Below are 23,362 nucleotides of genomic sequence, written 5' to 3'. Positions count from 1 at the left end.
ACTGTGGGGTGGATGAGAGTGAATTCCATCCTTCCATTTTTTTTTTTTAATTTTAGTTTTTCTATTTTGTTTTGAGTTAAGCAATGATTATTTTGTTGCCCTTAATGTTTTTAAATTTATCAATTTTCTTTTTTGATTTTTAAATTTTATCAGTTAGGTCTTTACCCTATACTTCCACCCGAGTATTATATTGATATATACACAACATATTTTTACAATACATTCTACAACAATATTGTAAGATGCTGATATTTCTGTAAAGTAATGTTATTTATATAAAATATTTTACAAAATTATTCCTCATTTAATACATTATTATAAAATGTATTATGAAAAATATTGTGTATGAATAATTGTTCTTTCCACTAACTAACCTAACAAAATGACAAGGTAACATACTTTTATAAAATGCTTTACAAAATTACCCTTCATTTAACGCATTGTTGTAAAATGTATTGTGAAAAATTTTGTGTATAAATCATTTTCCTTTCCAATAACCAATCTAATAAAATGAAGAGGTAACATGATTAGACACTTTGCTAAAAAATAATATAAAAGTATAAAAAATATTTAATAACATTAAATTTTTTAGCCATGTGTAAATAAATAAATAAAAAAGGAAACAAGCGAAAGTAAACATACAAATATTTTTAAAGATAAAAACATTTACAATGTAACAAATAAAATAACACATAAAACAATAAGACACTAATATAGTCAACCAGAAAAACTAAAAATGGAAAAGAAATTAAAAATGAAACCTAGAAAAATTGAAGAACAAAAAGTAGAAAATATGCAAAATATAACGTAGTTAAAAAGAGAAGGGGAAGCTATTATAGTTATACTCATTTTTAATTTTGAGTTTTTTTTATATACCTTTTCAATTTTTTTGATTATCTATTTTTTTTATTAAAATCTTTTATTTTTATAATTTTATATTTTAAGTATATTTCTAAAAAAAATTTGGAATTTTATTATTAAATTTTATTTTGAGTCAATTCTTTTATTTGTGGGTTTGTTTTAAAAACAATATTGCTTTTTCTTTCTATTTCTATTCTTTTGAAAATTCCTTTAATATTTTTATTTTTCAGTCGTATTAAAATAGACGCGTTAAATTGTTAGAGCAAAATGATAAATTAGTTAATAAAAATACAATGGAGGGATCTGATTGATAAATTGATTATATTAAGGCTATGCTTGGATACAATAACCGTTTCATTTCATTATTTTTTATCATTATAATTTTATCAAATTTGTATACAAAATATAATAAAAAATTTAATTTTTTGTAATCTTAAAATAATAATAATATTTTATTCAATTTTTAACTTTAATATTGATTCATTTCATTTCAACTCACTATCCAAACTGCACCTAAATGATAGTCGTGCAAAATAGGAGACTATTCTTGTTTTCTTGAGATTTTTTGAACTTTTTGTTTTTAAGGTATTTTAAGTATTATTTGAAATCGAGTAATGTTACATGCAGTCGTGGAGTGCATAATCGTCGTACAACCGCTTTATAAAAAGTAAGGTCTACTATTAAAAGATTTTTTTTTATATGAATCCTATATTTATTTATTTATTTTTAAATAATTAAATAGCACTTATACACTCATAACTATAATTATCATTTTTCATTAAAATCATATTATTTGTAATTTTATAAAGTTGGACATAGATTCTTAAGTAACGATAGCGGTACATTTTTAACGATAGAGGTACATTTTTTTATAATTTTTTTCCTCTGTTTTCAATACAGAAAATTTTTATAAAATAATTAATTCAACACATAATTATAAAAAGGTCATGTGTCAATATTTTTTTTAGATTTATATTCAGAAATTAAGATGGTAGGATTTGGCACAAAAACCTCTTTATTGATTTAAGATTGATTTGGATACTGAAATGAGATAATTTTTGATAAATTAAATAAAATATTATTTTTTAATATTATTATTTTGATATTTAAAAAAATAAAATTATTTATTTTATTTTATATAAAATCTTAAAAAAATTATAATAATAAAATAATGTAATATAATTTCTGTATCAAACAAAGCTCTTAATGTTAAAAAAAAAAAAAAACTCAGATATTTGTTTGTTGCCCTTCGCTCGAAGCAGGGCCCTATTTTTTTTTTTTTAATTTTATTGTTTTTTCTTCCATACCACCTCCGGATCCTATCAGACAAAAATTGGCAAGAACTTGTTCAAGCTGCCGCCACTGTTTCAGGCTTTCAGCCCTCTCTCCCTCTGTTTGTGCGCTAAAACCTCTCCTGAACTCTCCCAAAATAGTCGAAGACTCTCAGTAAAATCTAATTTTTAAATCTCTCTCTATCTCTCTGTTGTAGTGCATTTGTGAAACTGTTCTGGGATTCTTTCTTTTGTGGGTTTAAGTTTCAATTATTGGGAAGTACTCCTTTGGGTTTTCTTATTGATGGCGTTAAGGGCTTCATCGAAACTACTCAGACATGTTTTGAACAAAAAGCTAATCTCAAGTTCTCATATAAGTGCCAGACATTACGCTTCTGCTGCAGAAGCTGCTCCTAAAATCCCTCACTCTTCCAAGAAAGTATGCTCTCTCTCGCTCTCTCATGTATATGTATGTATTTATGTATGTCTGTAGGTATGTATGAGTTTCGATATATCTGTTTAATTGCTGAGAAAATGGAAATTTTGCTAATTTCTTCAAAATATGGTGGAGCGGTCTTTTATTTCATGAGGTATTGGAACTTCGTTGCTTGTTTATAAGGGGGAAAAGGCATTATCTTGGGACATTCTGCAGACGTAATTTTGACAGGGTTCAGTCAGAGACTATATATCTTCTGGAGAAGATTCAAATTTCCCTAGATTGTCTGTCGGGGTGAAGCATAATTTTGTAGTTAAGAAACTGTGCAACGGCCTTTCAAGGGTTGCTTTTTTTTTGTTTTTGTATTTGTTTTGGTGCGTAAAGCTTGATTTAGTAGCACCTTATTCATTGTAGCTTTTAGTTCAGAGAATAGCTTGGCATCAACTAGCAATGAAGTAAACTTTCTCTGGTTACTTCCTCCCTCCCTTCGTTATCTTAATAACCTCCTTGTTACTAGTTTTATACAGTTTGTGGCAGGGAATTATTTATTTTGTTTGAAGTTTTAGCAACTTTTTCTGTCACCAGTTTCTTTCAGTAGTTGACGAATGTGTTTACCTTTAAAAAAGTGCTGGAAACATGGATCTTTTCTTTTATAATTACATTGTAAAGGAGAATCTATGACCGGAATTACATTATCCTACAAGCAGTTCTCTTAAATGGATTCAGATCCCCTAAAGTTTTTATCCGAACTCTAGGGCCTAGAGCAGGAGAGAGATAACTGCATAAAGTGGACCCCACAACATTTATTGAGTATTTAAGACTGCTCGAGAAATTTACTTGGGCAGCCGTAAATATTGTGGAGCCCACTGTGTGTGTGTCCCACTTTAGGTCCTAGAACTCGGGCAGGAAGTCTAGGGGTTCCATATCCCTCTAAAACACAGTTGCGTTGTTACTCCACAGTTGCAATGTTACTCCTCTCTCTCTCTCTCTCTCTCTCTCTCTCTCTCTCTGTTTTCTTCTTTTGGTTTTGAGTTGCAGAAACTTAGGCCCCGTTTGGATTTCAAGATGATCGCATCGCATCTCATCTCAACATCCAAACACTACAAACACAAACACTTTTCAATTTCAAATCTTCAACTTTTTCATCTAATCATTACCTAATCATTATAACTTTCTCAAACTTTCAAACAAAACATAAAAAACAATTCAATTTTTTCAAATCTCAAAACAAAGGTATATTAAAAAATTATATTCTAACAATATTTTAACTTTATAATATTTTTATTCAATTTTTTCACTCTCATTTCCCAAAACCGCAGAAAACATCTTAACTCAAACCATTTCACTACTATTCACAAACCATTTCACTACTATTCACAAATTTCTCATCTCAACATCCAAACGAGGCCTTACTCTGCTTTGTTATATCCATAAAAATTTGAAGTTTCAAGGCTAAAAGTGTCGCATGATTTCTTTTTTAAAATTATCTATTGTTTTTTTATGACATCCCCATGGTAATTCAGCAGTGAAATGAAATAATTTTTTTTTATTTGCAGCGCATGCCCATTTTCAAGCAAATAAGATAATTTGAATTGTACTATTTTGTTTGTGGGTATTGCCAATTTCTTGTTATATACTTTTTCATTCTATTACTGGTGTACAATTTATAAATGGAAGACTTTGTCTGATTCTGAAATGTAGCCTTTGGTTATTTAAACTGTAGGGAAGGCTATTGACAGGAGCCACAATAGGCCTAGTTATAGCCGGAGGAGCTTATGTGAGTACTTTGGATGAAGCAACTTTCTGGTACTTCATTCAGATCTCTGAGTGATACAAAAATCTTTTTCTTAATTCACGTTAAATGTTTGCATTTTTTTGCCATTACAATGACAGTGTTTCAGTAAAAGTTCGTACATTTAAATGAACCTAGTTGTGATTATCATTCTTACGGAAATTGACATAACACATAATGGGTTCTTCTTAGGCTAAACCTGATGTTTGAAAGGAAATGTCTGTCTCAATACATTGCTCTGAATCTCAGTGTAAAAGCGGCATTAAACTATTACAAGAATGGTGCAATTTGTTTTAGTTTTTGCTCTTTTTTTTGTTGTTGCTCTGTCTGGAGAAAGAAAAATGCTTTCAGGGGAAAATTTAACAGAATTATCCCCAAGAAAAAGGTCTACCATAGCATTTTATTGACTCTTTTCTTCTAGTATTCTAATCGAGAATGTGGTCATTTTTTTTCTTGTTTTTAGTTTTGAGATGAGAGATTTTCTGCACATTGCTCAAGAAGCTCGGGATACACCTTGATGAATAGGATATGAATATTTTTTAGTCCAGTAATATTATTGCGTGTGAGCTTTCTTTAGTTTTCCAAGTATATGAATTAAAATTACTTGGATATTTGATTACGACACTGATGAAATATAAAGTCTAACAATTTATGAAAAAATGTTTGAATACAGAAAACTATAAATATATATTTGTTTATTAGATTTTATGTCATGTTGTATCATACTTCTTGACAAAAACTTGCATTGGCATATCTATACTGCATCCATATCCCATGTTCCTATTCATTCTAGTCTTCATAGGAGTTACCAGTTGGTATCGTACTAATTGAAAAGGTTTTCTGCACTTTCCTATGGGGACGAATTGGGGATGAAATCAAGTTCCATCTTGTTAGTTGGGACAAGGTTTAATCCCCGATATCTTGTGGAAGTTTGGAAAGTTCGTAAAGTAAGGATCTTTAATAAGGCTCTCCTTGGGAATTGGTTGTGGTGGTATGACCAGGAGGTGTTGTGGAGGGTGGTTATTGATTCCAAGTATGGGAGCTTAGTGGGGGATGGTGCTTTAATGAAGTTTGGGGTGCACATAGGGTGGGTTTGTGGAAAAATAATATAAATGGATGGGGAGGGTTTCCCAAATATTTTAGATTTGAAGTTGGTGAAGGCTTTAGAGTTTGTTTTTGGCATGATGTTTGGTGTGGTGATAGGGCTCTTAAGTTTGCATTTCCCACTCACTTTCATATTGCTTGAGATACAGAGGCTTTGGTGGTGGATATGATGGATAGCTCTAGTGGCTCTATTCAGTGTTTCTGGGGGATGTCCTTAGAATATTTGTAATGTTGTGGTGGATAGGATGATCTGGTTTCAGAGATTAGGAGATTCACGGTTCAATCTTTGTATTAGGCTTTGGCAATCCGGAATTGCAACATGTTTCCTTGGAAGAGCATATGGAGATGTAAGGTACCCCCCAAAGTAGCTTTTTTTGGGTGGACTGCTTCCCTTGGGAAAATCCTTACCACTGGTAATCTAGGGAAAGAGGGCTTATTGTCATTGTTTGGTGTTATAGGATTGTGTGAGTGACTTGTAGAAAGAGCGAACCGAGAACATACCTTTTCCTGCAGGTACCCACCACAAAGTATTAGATCCTTGAGGCCTTGGTTTCATGGAGTACAAGAGTCTAAAGAGATCCTCAAAGCTGTCAATTTCCCAATCTTGGGCTGCCCTAGTAAAGCTCACATTCCATTGTACTAGATCACCAGCTATTACCATGAGATCGGCCGCTGAGGCTTCCTTCTCACATGCAATCCTAAAGGCTGACGGGAAAGAATCCTTGAGTGCATTATCTCCACACCATAAGTAAGAATTTAATTCTAGATCTATTTCCCATCACAAGTCTAGTGTGACGAGCAAAAACCCCCACCCTCTTCTAATATGCTTCCAAACTCCCACTCCACACGCCCCATGTATCTCCCTAGTGCTCCACCTCCCCCATAAACCTCCATACTTGGCATCAATTACTAATTTCCATAGAGTTTCTGGTTCCATATTGTATCGCCACAACCATTTCCCAAGAAGGGCCCAATTGAAAACCCTCAAGTTTCTAATGCCCAACCTGCCAGATGAAATTGTGAAGCTTACCTTATCACACTTTACTAGATGGAATTTGAATTCATCCCTTAATCCGCGCCAAAGGAAATTCCAGTGAAGTTTCTTAATACGGGTTGCCACGCTCGCTGGAATTGGGAATAAAGATAAGAAATAAGTAGGTAGATTTGACAAGGTGCTTTTGATTAAGGTGACCCTTCCTCCTTTTGATAAGTACAATCTTTTCTAACCTACCAATCTACGTTCGATCTTCTCAATTACTGTATCCCAGATAGATATAGCCCTTGATGCAGCTCCCAAAGGAAGTCTGAGGTAACTCATAGGAAGAGAAGAAACTTTACATTCAAGTGAGCTAGCCAAGCACTTCCCATGGAGGAAGATCTGGAGAAACAAGGTGCCCCCCAAAGCGATATTCTTGCTTGGACAACTTCTCTGGGTAAGATTTTGATGATGAATAATTTAAGGAAACACATGGTGATTATAGTGGATTGGTGCTGCATGTGTAAAAGAAGTGGGGAGATTGTGGATCATCTTCTTCTGCATTGTGAGGTTGCTAGAGTGTTATGGGAAGATGTATTCAGATGAATAGAGCTAGCCTGGGTTATGCCTACCATTGTGGTTGAGCTTCTAGCCAGTTGGAAAAATCTAGGCGGTATTCCACAAATCAAAACTGTGTGGAAGATGGTTCCTATCTGTATTTTGTGGTGCATATGGCAGGAGCGTAATGACCAAATGTTTGAAGACAAGGAGTGCTCATTGGAAGAGCTTAGACTACTTTTTTTAGAACCCTATTTCTATGGGTCAAAGCTGTTGATTTCAACGGCCTTGATTTTCTTGTTTCTATTTCTCACCCCTAGATAAGTGTCACCTCTTATATACCATCTTGTGTACTTGGGCTATACCTATTCTTTTAATACAATCATTTATTTATAAAAAGAAGTTTGGTGTTATATGTGTAAGAAAAGTGGGGAAATCGTGGATTATTTACTCTTACATTGTGAGGTGGCCAGGATATTGCAGGATAACATTTTTAACAGGATTGGAGGGGCTTGGGTGATGCCTAGAAGGGTGGTGGATATTCTTGCATGTTGGAAAGGTCTTCTTGGCACTCCCCAAATTGCAGTTGTATGGAAAATGATCCCTCTGTCTTTTGTGGTGTCTTTAGATGGGGAGAAATGGGTAGTGCTTTGAAGATCGGGAGCATTCTTTGGACGAGCTCAAAAGATTATTCTACAGCACCTTATTTTTCTGGACTACTATTATTGACTTCAATGGGATTAATTTTCATTATTTTCTTGTATCCATTTCTAGTTCCTAAATCGTAGATAGGTGTTCTATTTGTATCCCTCTTGTATACTTGGGCTACGTCTACACGCTTCTATTTATAGAAGTTTATTTTACCTATAAAAAAGATTGTTGAAGTGCACATGGAGAAGCTTAGAACTTTCTTTTCCAATACTTTGTTCTTTGGGTAGCTTCTATAGATTTCATAGGCCCAACTTCCACAATTTTCTTGTTTCGATTCCTTTTTTCTAAATCTCATCTCATCTCAACATCCAAACATCAATCAAACACAAATACTTTCTATTTCAAATCTTCAACTTTTTCATATAATCATTACAACCTTTTCAAACTTTTAAAGAAAACACAAAAAAAATTCAAAATTTTTAAATCCCCTATTCTAACAATATTTTAACTCTATATCTTTTTATTCAATTTTTTTTCTCTCATTTTCCAAAATCCCATAAAACATCTTAACTCAAACTATTTCTCTACTATTCACAAACCATTTTACTACTATTCACAGATTTTTCATCTCATCTCATCTTAACATCCAAATGAGGTCAGTCTTCTCCTGTATACTTCCTATGTACATGGACTATGCATTTTGCATTTTTTAATAAAAGCTACAATTACTTATAAAAAAAGTATAAATGGCTGCCTCTCATTGATTATCAATAAAATCATCACTTATTATTAAAATAAATGTATACTTCTTGTGTATTAGGGGTAACAACCTATTTCTTCATTAATATTTTGGCTTTCTCATCTTCTCTCATCAATAAATTATTCTTTACCGATCCAAAAAAAAAAAATTTCCAAAAAAGCAAGTTGAAACCTTTTTTGTCATTGTCTAGGTTTTGAATAAAACCATTTCTTAATCTTCTTCCATACATTTGCATTTTGATCTTTCTGTATTTTCTTATGTTTGGTGTACATGTTTTGTCCTATTATAAGGAAATTTCTTTGACCTATTAAAAAGTAATCGTTACATTAAATGGACTAATTTTATAATTAACTCGAAGTTTAAACATCAGTAATATTAGTTGTTAATTTTTGTTGATCAAATTTTTGCAGTGGTTGGCTATTCTCAGCCACGAAACTTGTGAATCCTTTCTTTGCCCTTTTAGACCCAGAGTCTGCTCACAGACTAGCTGTCTCAGCTGCAGCTCGTGGTTGGGTTCCAAGGGAGAAGAGGCCTGATCCATCAAATATAGGGCTACAAGTTTGGGGGAGGAACTTCTCCAACCCTATAGGTCTAGCTGCTGGCTTTGATAAGAATGCTGAGGCTGTTGATGGGTTGCTTGGTCTAGGCTTTGGCTTTGTAGAAGTTGGCTCTGTCACCCCTGTTCCACAGGAGGGCAATCCAAAGCCTCGTATCTTCCGATTGCCTCGGGAAGGGTAAGGATGTATATCTTATGTTATTTCTCAGATTCTGATTGCATATCTTGTTTTTCTATAAAGTATCATTATTGTGAATTGAAATGCCTTCCTCTCCCCTTCATTGCAAATTTTCTATGCACTTTGGAAAGTATGTGAAGGTTCTTGCACATTCAAAAGTTTTGAGGTCTGATAGGTTAAACTTCTCAAAAAATCTCTGCTGATTTAAGTGCTGCCAAACTGCTTGATCTTTTGGCCAGTGCTATCATAAACCGGTGCGGTTTCAATAGTGAAGGAATTGTTGTTGTTGCAAAGCGGTTGGGTGCCCAGCATGGTAAGAGGAAGTTAGATGAAACTTCAAGCCGTTCATCTTCCTCTACTGATGAAGTCAAACATGGAGGCAAAGCTGGACCCGGCATTCTTGGGGTCAATCTGGGAAAGAATAAGACAAGTGAAGATGCTACTGCAGATTATGTACAAGGGGTTCATACATTGTCCCAGTATGCCGATTACTTGGTAGATATTCTTTTTTTTATGAATGCTTGGTAGATATGTTTTTATCTGTTTTTTTTTTTTATCAGTATATGTTTTTATCTGTTTAATCACGGTTGATCTATTTCTTTGGTTTTTAGTTATAGATTTTAGCCAGCATTTTAGTTGTACATATTAAGTAATGGAGTTATGTATCTTTTTTGGTTCATCATGGATACTTGCTGCATTAACCATATGCTTTCCCTGTCTGGCAAAATGAAATATGCTGTAAGTCATTATAGTTCTAACAATTTCAATTTCAATTTCAATTGTTGAAAGGATAAAAAAATAAAAAAATATACCAATTTCCTCCCTGTAGGTGTGCGTCAGTTGGCTTTTATTTTTGATAGTATACAAGTAATTCTTTCTTAGACCAATGCTAGATATATCTAATGTTGCTAAGGAACATATATATTGATGGAATAGTTCTAAGTTGAGTATACTTATAAAAAATGGTTCTTAGCTGAGTATATGGAATTATCAGGTCTTTTTAGGTCTAATTACATGAATGTAAACTGTAATTTTCCCAAAACATATATGCTTATAGAGTTCAAAAGATTAAAAAAAGAAAAAATCAGATAAATGAGGGAGACATTGTGGCAGTTGAGTTCATCCTTTGGTATCCTGTTTCCTCGCACTCATGTTCTACCGCTATGACTCAAACACTTGGCTCACAAAATCATACCCATCAAACCATTGGCGCATGTGTGCCACCACAACACAAATGGATTAGGTCAGGTTGATTTACACCAATGGAGAAATTGATGACAAAAGAATAGTGGTGGCTGATGGGCTTCAGCCACAATAATGGTGCAACCATAATCATATCTAAAAAGACTAGATAGGTGAAATTTGCAAAAATGAGTCTGCAGCAGGTTGATAGTAGTAAAGCAGTAAGTAGGGATTTTTTTTTTTTATTAAAAAAAAAGGTTGCTGGTTTTATGATTTTAATCTGTTGATGGGTAGGAAAAAAGGAGAAAAATTAGGTTTTTGGAAGAGAATATGGAGGAATGATAATTGTTTGGAATCTGTGGTATTGTGGTAAATCAGGCAAAAAATTGTTAAATATGAGTCTTTCTGTTTGTTTTTTGTTGTTTTGGGTCTTGAAGAACCTGATGTGGATGATAAATTGTATTCGAGGGGTTATTTTTTCTGGCTTTTATTGGTAGCTCTAACAAATGGGCTTTTGTACGTTTGCGCGTGACTAAAAATTTGACATTAGTGGAAACCCCCAACTCCAAATATGTCTTTACTTGGACGATGATGGCATTAGTCTCAAGTTTAAGAAAAATTAAAACAATGTGATGGGATGAAGTTAGGTCTTTACTCTTCAACCTTATGAAAAAAGTTGGGAGAGATGAAAACTTGAAGTACAAGTCCATGAAAGAAAATCAGTCCATTTCTTTTTTGATTATTGTTGGTGAAAGCGTTAGGCACACTTGAGCAGAAATGCTATCTAGATTATACAATAAAATATAGAAAGGTTTAGACAACAAGATGGCAATATATTTAACTTATTAACTCAATTTATTAGAGTATGATGCAAAATGAAAATCACTTGATGAACTAATTACATAAAATTTAAATGTAACATTTTCTATAATTCTCGTGTATTTAGGTGTTCTTTTGTATACTTCATAAGTACATGGGCTATGCCTATTTCATTCATATTAATATAAATTACTTCTTACGTATCAAAAAAAATATATATATAATTTTTTTTTTATAAGTAAGACAAGTATTATTAATCCAAGAATGGGCAACAACTGCCAATTACAAAGTAGTATGTCCTATCTACGTAAGCACATTAGAAACTAAGAAATCATGAAGGTCCATGCCATTAAAGTCCACAGCGATGGCCCAAGTACAAGGAGTCCTAAAAAAGAAAACTTTTAGCTCCGTCATAGATCTCTGTTTGTCGTCAAATGGCCTCTTATTTCGCTCTTGCCACAAGCACCATATAATACAAATAGAGATCATCTTCCAAATCACTTTGATCTGATGCACACCTTGGATAGAGGTTCAACACGCCAATATATCCACTATGGATTCTGGCATAACCCATGCTCTAGTTCCATCCTTTTAAACACCTCATTCCAGAGAGTCCTGGCTACCTCACAATGTAAAAATAAATGGTTCACCGACTCACCCCCTCCTTTTTACATACAACACCAATCTGCAATGATTATCCTCATCTTTATCAGATTATCTGTAGTAAGAATCTTGCCTAATGACGCTGTCCACACAAAGAAAGAAGCTTTAGGAGGAGCCTTGTGTCCCCAGAGCCTTCTCCAGGAAAACTGTATTTCCAGCACTTGTGTGAGGACCTTATAAAAGGAACGAACAGTGAATACCCCTTTCCCTGCAGGAATCCACCACAGGCTATCTTCATGATGGATATTTGGACGACAAGAATACAAGAGACTAAAAATCTGCAAAACTCTCCATCTCCCAATCTTGTGCCACCCGGTTGAAGTTGATATTCCAATAAATACCCCATCTTGATATTCCCATAACCTCCGCCACTGTGACATCTTTGGCACTTGCTATCAGGAAAAGTATAGGAAACAAATCTTGGAGCGCACTGTTGCCACACCAAACATCCTTCCAAAATCTGATCTTTGAGCCTGTACCCAACCGGAACCTAGTGTGCTGATGAAAGACCTCTCACCCTTTTCTAATATGCTTTCATAGCTCCATTCCATGGGCCTCTCTAACTTCTCTAGCACACCAACCCTCCCCTAAACTACCATATTTATTCTTGATCATAGTTTTACATAAGGCTTCTAGTTCCTTGATATATCGCCACAACCATTTGCCAAGTAATGTCCGATTAAATAACCTTAAATTTCTAAACCCAACCCGCCACTAGAGATAGGACGGCACACCATCTCCCACTTAACAAGATGAAATTTAAACTTTTCTCCTAAGCCACCCCACATAAAATCTCTTTGTAACTTCTCAAGACGACCCGCCACGCTTGCCAGTATAGGGAATAAGGATAAGAAATAAGTAGGTAGATTAGAAAGTATACATTTGATCAATGTAATCTGGCCCCCTTTCGACAAGTACATTCTCTTTCACCTTGCCAGTCTCCTCTCTATTTTTTCAATCACTGCATCCCAAATCGAGCATGCCCTTGAAGTTATACCCAATGATAGTCCCAGTTAAGTCATCGGAAGAGACGCTATCTTGCAACCCAACGTGTTAGCCAACTGCCTCATATTCTGAATCTCTCCAATCGGCACCAACTCGGATTTATCATAGTTCACTTTTAAACTAGACACTGCTTCAAAACAAAGCAAACATGCCTTCACAGCCCGCAACTGGTCTCGATCAGCTTCGCACATAATAAGTGTATCATTTGCAAACAGCAAGTGAGAAATAGAAGTAATACCCCTACTCGGAAATCCAATCTGGAAACCACTAACAAACCCATTAGCCAACAAAGCCGAGATCATCCTGCTAAGTGCCTTCATAACAATAACAAAAAGTAATGGAGATAACGGATCCCTTTGTCTCAAACCACAAGAACTCTGGAAGAAACCCACTGGGCTGCCATTGATCAAAACAGAGAACCTTACCGTAGATATACACCAGCTAATCCAAGACCTCCACCTTTCACCAAAACCACATCTACCCAGTAGGTATAGAAAGAAATCCCAATTAACATGGTAATATGCCTTTTCCATATCCAACTTACACATAATTCCTGGGTTGCCAGCCTTCAATCTACTATCCAAACATTCATTGGGAATTAGAATCGCATCAAGGATTTGTCTACTAAATATAATTCTCTTGTGCTTTACTAAATATACACATCTATCATATTTGATTCCTCAAATTAAAGTACATGTTGAATGAAAATATACCAATCAAATATAAATTAAAGTACATAGGTATTGACTTATGTGCTAACATAAGCAATCGAATATAAATCACATAGAAAGCCAACTTGGACTACTATATCGGGTTCAAAGCATATTCAACAAATGTGACTCGACTCCATGGCACATAAATTATATATCAACTAAATATTTAAGAATATTTATTTACCTCATTTTCTGCACTTTAAGCTCATATATGCTTCACTTTCGGTAAGCGGAGCACTTAGGCCTTGGTGCACTGTTTTACCAACAATCTTTCTGGTGCCAAACCGGGACCTAGAAATCTTTAGCAATATGGAGACATCATCCAATTACTGCAATTTAGATGCTTATAGCACAACCCCAAGGGGTGGCGTAGTGGTCCTAAGGCGAGTCGTATGATCTGGACATCTTGGGTTTGAAATTCCACACTCTTTGGACCATCGGACTGGGGAATTTCCCTCTTGAATTATGCAATGTACACTTGCGAGAAAGTGATCAAAGACGATATGATGGAGGGGCCCTTCATGGATTCCATGAAAATGGAAGGTTTGAAAAAAGCCTCAAGGCAAACCTTTATTGCTCTTATCCCAAAAAACAAAACCCCAGTGTGGTAGGGGTAAAAGATTATTGGTGGCATGAATCTCATGAATTTCTTGTATCACTAAAATAGCACACATAGGCGCTTCTCTTTTATACATCCCATGTACTTGTGCTCTTGTCTATTCTTATGATCAATAAGATTTTGTTTACTAATAAGAAAAATTGATGACTTTGAATGGATACTTTATGAGGCTGATATTTTGTAATAAAATGTTACACACCAAACTTCCCAATCATGGATAGCTCTAAGAAATGTGACATTCCATTGGGGAGTGCCATTAGATTGGTCAAGGAGGTTCACAATCAAGGCTTCCTTCATTCTCGCTATACCAAAGAAGTTTGGATGGGCTTCCTTAAGTGCCCTGTCACCACACCATATGTCATGCCAGAATTTGATTCAGGACCTGTCACCTGCATCAAAATGGGTAAAACTTGAAAATTTAGTCCATCCTCGTCTAATGTGCTTCCAGAGCCTCACCCCATATGATCCACTCACCTCGTTCGAGCACCAACCTCCCCATGCTCTACCATACTTTGAGTCTAAAACTGTTCTCCATAAAGCTCCATGTTCTATGAGATATCTCTATAGCCATTTAACCAACAATGTCTTATTAAAAAGTTGCAAATTTTGGATGCTCCTTCAGAAATTGGGGAACAAACGGGCCAATTTACTAGATGAAATTTGAACACATCATTCATCCCTCCCCATAGGAAATCCCACTGTATTTTCCCCATACGGAAAGCCACCTTTGATGGAAGCGGAAATAAAGAGAGAAAAAAGTCAATAGGTTGGAGAGGGTAGTTTTGATGAGTGTGACTTAGCCACCTTTGGATAACTACATCTGCTTCCAACTAACAAGTTTCCGCTCCATCTTTTCTAAGACATCATCCCAAATGGACATCGACTTGTAATGGGCACCCAACAGGAGCCAAGATGTCTCCTAGGTAAGTGAGATATCTTACATCCCAAGATAAAATCCATACTATCAACATGATGCACTTGCCCCATCGGAACTCCATCTGATTTGCCCAAGTTCACCTTCAATTCAAAAACGACTTCAAAGCATAGAAGGAGAGTCCTCAATGCACATATATGATCATGGCTGGCCTCACAAAACAAACAAGGTATTGTTGACGAATAAAAAAAGATGAGATATATTGAGAGAGCCAGTATTTGCCTCCCACACTAAGAAGCCGGATATAAAACCACCCTCCACAACACCAACTATCATTTTGCTAAATTCTTTCATTACGAAAACAAATAGTAATGGAGGTAAGGGATCCCATTGTCTCAATCCCTATGAGCTTTAGAAATTGCTTGGTTTGCCATTAATCAAGATGGAGAAGCGTGCAATAGAGATGCAATGTTTTATCCATGAGCATCACTTCACCCTAAAACTGCATCTCTCGAGCATATAGAGTAAGAAGCTCTAATTGACTTGATCATAGGCTTTTTCCATATCTAGTTTGAAAAGAAGCCTCGCCCCGCCCAACTTGAGTCTTCTATCCAAGTATTCGTTGGCAATAAGCACCACATCGAGTATTTGCCTCCCCTTTACAAAGGCATTTTGGGGATTTGATATTACTTTCTCCACCACCATGCTTAACTTGTTCGCTAAGACATTAGAGATGATTTTATACATCCCATTCACCAAGCTAATGGGGTGATAATCTTTAACCTCAACCACACCCAGTATTTTTGGAATAAGAGCAATGAAGGTTTTGTTGAGGCTTTTTTCTAACCTTCCATTTTCATGGAATTCTTAAAAGAATATCACCCTTGATCACTTCCCAACAAGACTAAAAGAATGCCATAGTGAAGTCATCCGGACTTGGAGCTTTATCTCCCGCCATGCTTTTTAACACTTTCCGAACCTCCATTTCTTCAAAAGGCCTCTAAAGCCATCCATTTACTTGTGGGTCGATAGTATCAAAGGTAAGTCCATCTAATCTTGGTCACTAGGAAAATTGTTCCGAAATCAAATTCTCATAGTAGTTGACAATGTGATCCGTGACCTTGGTTTGGTTAGTGATAGTCACCCCATCTGTCAACAACATATCAATGGTGTGCTCCCTCCTGTGTGAGTTAGCCATCCGATTAAAGAACTTGGTACATTTATCCCCTTCCTTCAACCATATGGCTCTTGACTTTTATCTCCAAGATATCTCTTCCATGAGAAAGACCCTCTCAAGTTCTACTGACACTTGAGTTTTGTGAGCCCTTTCCACTCCTAACATTTCCTTTACCTCCAATATGTTCTCCAAACCCCCAAGTTCCTCCAAGAGTAGCTTCTTCTGGCCTTCCACATTACCAAACACCATTTCATTCCAGCTCTTCAAGTCTTTTTTCTGTGCCTTCAATTTACATGCCAGAATATAACTTGGAGTTCCTTGGAGTTGATAAGAAGTCCACCATTGTTTAACTCGGTCAATAAAGCCTCTGATTTTAGCCACATGTTTTCGAATTTGAAGTACCTTGGATCTCCTTGTATTCCTCCACAATCAAGAAGGATGGGAAAGTAGTTTGAACATAGTCGGGGTTGTCGCTTTTGAATGAGATTTGGATAATGGGTTCCCCAATCTGAAGAGACCAAGAATCTATCGATCCTTGACCAAGAAGGATTTTCACTGTTGCTCAACCAAGTGTTGGAACTATTTGCAAGAGGGATATCTTATAGATCTTGATCCGAAATTAAATTAGAAAAGTCTACCATTGCTGAATTGTAGTTGGGACCACCCGATCTTTCACTCGAGAAATGAGTGACATTAAAATCACTACCAATACACCAAGGCATATCCCAGATGCTACATAGCTCGGCCAACTCATCCCATAATAGTCTTCTTGCTTGATCTATATTAGGACCATAAACACATGCGAAGTACCATTGGAAGCCATCCTCAACATTCTTAAACGAGGAAGCCAACATGAAATCCCCCATGCCATCCTCCGCCTTTTCCACCACCCATTTATCCCACATAACTAGAATGCCCCTCGATGCTCCATTGGAGGGTAGATAGTGCCAACCCACCTGATTACATGCCCACAAACTCCTAATGATGCTTAAAGAGATCAACTCCAATTTCATTTCTTGTAAACATATAATGTCACCTTGCCACTTGTGTAGTTGATTTCTGATTGTGAGGCACTTCTCCTTCTCATTCAGCCCCCTTACATTCTAAGAAATGATTTTTGGCTTCATTGTACTACCTCCTTTGCCCTTCGCTTCGCCCTCCCACGATTCGAACTCCCTTCACTTGGCCCCATCATTAACTGTTCAATTAAGCCGTTTGAGCTCCCTAGGTCATTCTTAAATTGTAGTTGCAGGTTGGCAACCACTTTTCTTATCTTCAGCATATGCCTGAATCATACTCCTCCATTGTATGAATTTATTTCATTTTTTTCTTTTAGGAAGAGCTTGATTTTTGAAGTTCCACCATTAAGTATTCAGCAGATGATTGTATGAGGATGTTTATACCTCAATTGCTTTTGAAGGATATATAAACATTGAGAAATTTAATTTGGAAGCAATATTGATTTAATAAGAGAGAAGTGTTTACTAAGGTTGTTAAAGCTAAATTCTGGAGGATGAAGGATTGTTTCTCAGTGTTGTACAGCCTTAGAGCATGCCTGGAACTGATTTTCCAACATTGGAATCTTGCCCCATATATTTGTGTTATTCCTTGAGAAAATGTTTCGATTAGTATTTCATGATCTAGAGGTCAAGAGGCTTTAGTGTCTCTTCAGCTGTTTTCAGGTTTATGTTCTGTTTCTCTAATCTGACAATGCATGTGTTATTGTTCTGTAGGTTATTAATGTTTCATCACCCAATACCCCAGGATTGCGAAAGCTTCAGGGAAGAAAACAATTGAAGGACCTTGTAAAGAAGGTAAGGTAGTCATGGCATGATCTGACCTTTTTTCCCTATAAAATTAACAGAATTTGCAGCCACAAGTTAGATCTTGTTACGTTTTCTTTTTGTCAAGGTTCAAGCTGCTCGTGATGAAATGCAATGGGGCGAGGAGGGTCCACCTCCTTTGCTTGTGAAAATTGCTCCAGACTTGTCTAAAGAAGATCTTGAAGATATTGCAGCAGTAAGGATGAGTGCATGATTTTTAAAATGCTCCTCCATTTCATAATATAATGTTATAATGGTTCCTCCTCTATGATTGCAGGTTGCCCTTGCTCTCCGCTTGGATGGATTGGTATCATTTTTTCCCATTACAAACTTTTCACTTTTTTCAATATCTAGCATTGCTTGTGTGTTCTCTCTCTCTCTTGCTTGTTATCGTTGCTTGCTTGACTAGGCTTTGATGGTAACGTTAGGAGGACCAACTTTGTGAAATGACATAGGAGTTCCATAGATGATGCTGTAACTACATTGCAATTGGAGAAAACCGTCCTTAAATTGATCAGCAGCAAACTTCAGGTCTGCCATGATTTTGTACAAACTTCTGCAAAAAAAAAAAAAAAAAAAAAAAAAAGAGGGCCATATAATAAGGTTATGAGAATTCTTTTAGTTGAGTCTGAATGTAAGAACTTATTCGGAATTGAGCTAACATCAGTGATGCAAAGTGATGATTTGAAATAGCAAAAAAGTAAGATATGGTCTATATGTTTAGACTTGAATTGTGCTCTCTTTATGCCTGAATGTATTATATGTGCTTCTGAATATCAGTTAATTGAATCACCAGCTATAGTATTATTTTGAGAATGAGATGAGAGAGTTCATGATGCCCACTATCCCTTCTATCATGATGGATGTTAGTGTCTTAATTGTTTCATTCAGCTTTTGGAAATTTAAGATTCTTTCTTTTTCTTGCTGTTATGTATTAAGGAACTCTGAATACATTATTCAACAGTGCGCCCTAGGTCACTGTCTACTCTAAGCAAGCAACTTCATCCCCGCTACCTCTTCCTCCTATTTCTTGAAAAGTTTTACTGAAGTACCTTCTTTCATGCTGAAAATTATTATCTGTTTGTTCTTATTATAATAGTGGATGCTTGTTTTCTCTATATTTTGGGAAGGATTATTAATGCAAATTATGAGCTCGTGATTCTAGTTTCCACTATGGTTTCAATTTCTTAAATTAGTTGTGCAGGTTAAAATCTACCCTTTAATTCTTTCCAGTCTTTGTTGCTTTGATATTTTTATTGTTGTTAATTTGATTTTATTCTCATAATGCATTTTATTCTTGTTTTGGTTTAGATAATATCAAATACAACTGTTTCAAGACCTGATCCTGTGAGTAAAAACCCAGTAGCGAAGGAAGAGGGTGGCTTAAGTGGGAAGCCTCTTCTTAATCTCTCTACCAACATCTTGAAGGAAATGTACATTCTAACAAGGGTATGTTGGCTGCTTCCGTAATTCACTCAACTTGTTTTGCATTAGTTGTCCTGCTATGACGGGGTACATAGAGTAAACACAATTACATACTAGTGTAGAATGTTTCTCTCTCTCTCTCTCTCTCTCCACAAGCACATAAACTCTGAAGATTGATAATTATCTTGGTCACTAAGAGGTAAAACTTAAGGGAGGGCCAGTCCTGTTCAAAGGCATCCAAAACGAGAGCGTCTCTTTACATGGATATGGATCTCTGTCTTTGACAATTGCTTCTGAACACAGCAGATTGGTCTGTGCATTAAGGGAGGGAGTTGATCCCGAGTTCTATAACATATTTAGTTGCAACTCTCTCCTATTACTAAGACCTTTGAAATATTCAATGATCTATTTCATGTCAGCAATTTTATACTATGATTTTGCTGTCATATCATTTGTCTAGAGTTTGGTAGGGGAGAAGTTGGAAAATTGTACGATTCAGCCTTTGCCCTGTATTTATGAAGTTAGAATGAGATGAATATGCCATCACAGGCACCTAAGTTGATGTATCTTCAAAGGTCATCGCAGTGCCCCTCTCAGTTCCATTTTACTCTCCTTTACATGTAGCAAGTCACATGTCAAGGTCCAGCCTTGTTGGGAAGCAGCCAACAAGGGTATGTTGGCTGCTTCCGTAATTCACTCAACTTGTTTTGCATTAGTTGTCCTGCTATGACGGGGTACATAGAGTAAACACAATTACATACCAGTGTAGAATGTTTCTCTCTTTCTCTCTCTCTCTCTCTCTCCACAAGCACATAAACTCTGAAGATTGATAATTATCTTGGTCACCAAGAGGTAAAACTTAAGGGAGGGCCAGTCCTGTTCAAAGGCATCCAAAACGAGAGCGTCTCTTTACATGGATATGGATCTCTGTCTTTGACAATTGCTTCTGAACACAGCAGATTGGTCTGTGCATTAAGGGAGGGAGTTGATCCCGAGTTCTATAACATATTTAGTTGCAACTCTCTCCTATTACTAAGACCTTTGAAATATTCAATGATCTATTTCATGTCAGCAATTTTATACTATGATTTTGCTGTCCTATCATTTGTCTAGAGTTTGGTAGGGGAGAAGTTGGAAAATTGTACGATTCAGCCTTTGCCCTGTATTTATGAAGTTAGAATGAGATGAATATGCCATCACAGGCACCTAAGTCGATGTATCTTCAAAGGTCATCGCGGTGCCCCTCTCAGTTCCATTTTACTCTCCTTTACATGTAGCAAGTCACATGTCAAGGTCCAGCCTAGTGGTCAAAGGGCCTGCTTGGGATGAGCTGTAGGCTTAGATATCTGAGGTTCGATTCCACACTTTGGGTTCCCTTGATTACCTGATACATGGTTTTGACAGATATGGTCGTTTATCTGGGATTTTTCTCTAGAGATGGGTCAGAAGGGCCCTGCCTTGGTATGGTTCCACGTTATCATATCATAAATATGTCCAGCAGATCCATTATTGTTTGTGGAACGTTGTTGACTATTCCTTATATTTTATTAAATCTGGATTGTTTCATTTTTGTGGTTCTTCATGTTTGAATGATCATGAGGAACGTTGTTGACTGTTCCTTATATTTTATTAAATCTGGATTGTTTTCATTTTTGTGGTTCTTCATGTTTGAATGATCATGGATGAGACTTTAATGCACTGTTTATATGTGTTTGTCAGGGTAAGATCCCTTTAATAGGCTGTGGGGGCATTAGTAGGTAATAGCAAGACACCTTCAACCTTGTCATCATCATACTCATTTTTCATTTACATGGCAAATACTATCATAAAAAATTCTTATCTATGATTGTTTTTCATTTACATAGCAACTATTATAAAAATCTCTTTATCTATGATTGTAACTACATATGTATTTGATTCAGTGGTGAGGAAGCATACCAAAAAATTCGGGCTGGAGCAACTCTTGTTCAGCTTTATACAGCATTAGCCTATGAAGGGCCTGCCCTTATTCCTCAGATGAAGGTATCTTTGTGGTGCATTTTTTATTTAGTAACTTTTGGAACTGAAAGGATTAATGTCTGGATGTACCATATGATGATGTATAGAGGCAGGCTTGTCTGGTTGGTGAAAATTTTGAGAAATATTCTGGGATGTGTTTTGTATTTGGTTATGTTGAAGTGGGCAGGAAAAATGATAAGTTGTTGGGATAAAATAAATTTTTTGAGATATGTTTTGTATTGGAGTTTGATAATTGGGTAGGTAGATTTTATAAAGTTGTTTGTATAAAATTTTCATGAGTTATTTATTTATTTATTTTTTGGCTTTCTTGTGAAAGTTGTTCTAGTTTGTGTTTTTTAATTTAACGGAAACCTAGGTAAATAATTAGATGATTTTTGTTTTTTTTTTTAAGAAATAGAAACCTTTTTGGTGTTTCAAAGATGCTTATATTGAAGTTGAAAATAGTTTATTGAAAAATTTTGAAAAAATGTCGAAACTAAACATAGCATAGCCTTTCTTTTGGGAGTTTGAAACCAGTTGTTTAAGGCTAGGTACGTAATTAATAGAGTTGGAAATAGTTTTTGTATCTTTAGATGGAAACCATTCCAACTATATGGATTGGATTAGTATGTGGGTTTGATTAGAATCTCAGTTTGTGGATCTTTTCGTGGCATCCCCCACCCAATTTCGTTTTGGGATGCTTTTGGAAATGAGTTGAACCATACGAACATCTTTTTCTCCCTGTAAATGTAGTTGGCTTCTTTGTCTAAGCCAGAGGTTCTAGGTAGTTGTTGGAAGGTAATAGTTTTTTAACCAGAACAACTCCTGCAATTTTTGTCAGATTGGAAGAAACACATCGGAGTTGTAGATGGAACAAAACTAGAATAAGGGCTAAAAGAATATAGGGATTGCCTGAAGGGTTTAAGGAGAATTTCCTTGGTTGTTATACCAAAACAGAAAAAATTAAAAAAGAGAGAGAAGACTTGGGCTTGGTGTGATGTTAGCTTTTAGATAAAGAAAAAGACTACTCTGCCGCCCCATTTGACTGCTTGCTAATTTTTTTTTTAACTTAGTGATTAAGGAAGTGATTTTAAGTGTATTGATATATATATTTTTTTATTTTTTAAAAATATTTAAATATATTAAAAAAATGTGAAAAGAAAAATGATAAAAAAAAAAAAACCAAAAAGTGAATTGAGTGGGCAGAGTAGCCTGACTCGTAGATAAATTATTAAAAAGTTAGTTGTGTTTAGCTGGAGTGCAGAAAGTAGTGATGGATGCTCTTAGGCATAAAACTCTAGAACCTTGTAGGCATCTCATGTTTACCTTGTGCTCTCACATATTTTCTCTTTATTTTTCATTTTTACTTGATGCATTCTTGGGTATTCACAGAAGGCCTTTCTCAGCCTTCTTTATTCTGTCTAATGTTTTTGTGCATGCTTTTTATTTTTACTTTTATTTTCTTAGGCTGAACTGGCCGAGTGCTTGGAAAGGGATGGTTTTAAGTCAGTCCTTGAAGCAGTCGGTGCAGATTGCAGATAACGCCCGTATATGTCTCAGGCACTAGAGCTATGAAAAGACTCCGGAGCTGTATTTATGTTTGGAGCATTATTTTCACAGCAAGAAAACTCCAGAAAAATTGTTTTCCTAACAGATGGTTCGTTATCCGTCGTTATTTTTCCTCTCCTTAGGTTGGGGGCGGAGTGTTTTTGACCTACACAATATGAGAAGTTTTGAAGCAATCCAGTTTTCATTTTCCGGGTAAAATACATTTTTCTGAGTGAAATATAACACACCTGTCATGTTATTCGGGCTATGTTAAAATTTGTGCTGGCAACAGTTTGGAGAACTTTATGCAGCAAGCCTTAGTGGTTTCAATTTGTATAAAAGTTTGATTTATAAGTATAAATTTCTTCGATTT

At 35.6% G+C, this 23,362-nt stretch overlaps 1 protein-coding gene across 2 annotated transcripts; it reads left to right on the top strand.

Annotated features, from left to right (window-relative positions):
• Positions 1–2,165: 2,165 nt before the first annotated feature.
• Positions 2,166–23,362, top strand: LOC108988520 (dihydroorotate dehydrogenase (quinone), mitochondrial). 2 transcript variants are annotated; one of them, XM_018961801.2, is made up of 11 exons: positions 2,166–2,571; positions 4,292–4,374; positions 8,820–9,143; positions 9,383–9,638; positions 17,929–18,009; positions 18,107–18,214; positions 18,296–18,325; positions 19,330–19,467; positions 21,163–21,200; positions 21,366–21,465; positions 22,909–23,362. In XM_018961801.2, exons 1-11 carry the CDS (start codon positions 2,437–2,439, stop codon positions 22,981–22,983), a joined length of 1,368 nt encoding a protein of 455 aa, XP_018817346.1. In that variant the 5' UTR covers positions 2,166–2,436; the 3' UTR covers positions 22,984–23,362. The 2 variants fall into 2 exon arrangements, with proteins under 2 accessions (XP_018817346.1, XP_018817348.1); XM_018961803.2 differs by lacking the exons at positions 21,163–21,200; positions 22,909–23,362 and having other exon boundaries at positions 21,366–21,452.

This window comes from Juglans regia, chromosome 13 (assembly GCF_001411555.2).
Source record: "Juglans regia cultivar Chandler chromosome 13, Walnut 2.0, whole genome shotgun sequence".
NCBI lineage: Eukaryota > Viridiplantae > Streptophyta > Magnoliopsida > Fagales > Juglandaceae > Juglans > Juglans regia.
The sequence above is the reverse complement of the archived record's forward strand: the minus strand, read 5'-3'. Positions and strand labels throughout refer to the sequence as shown.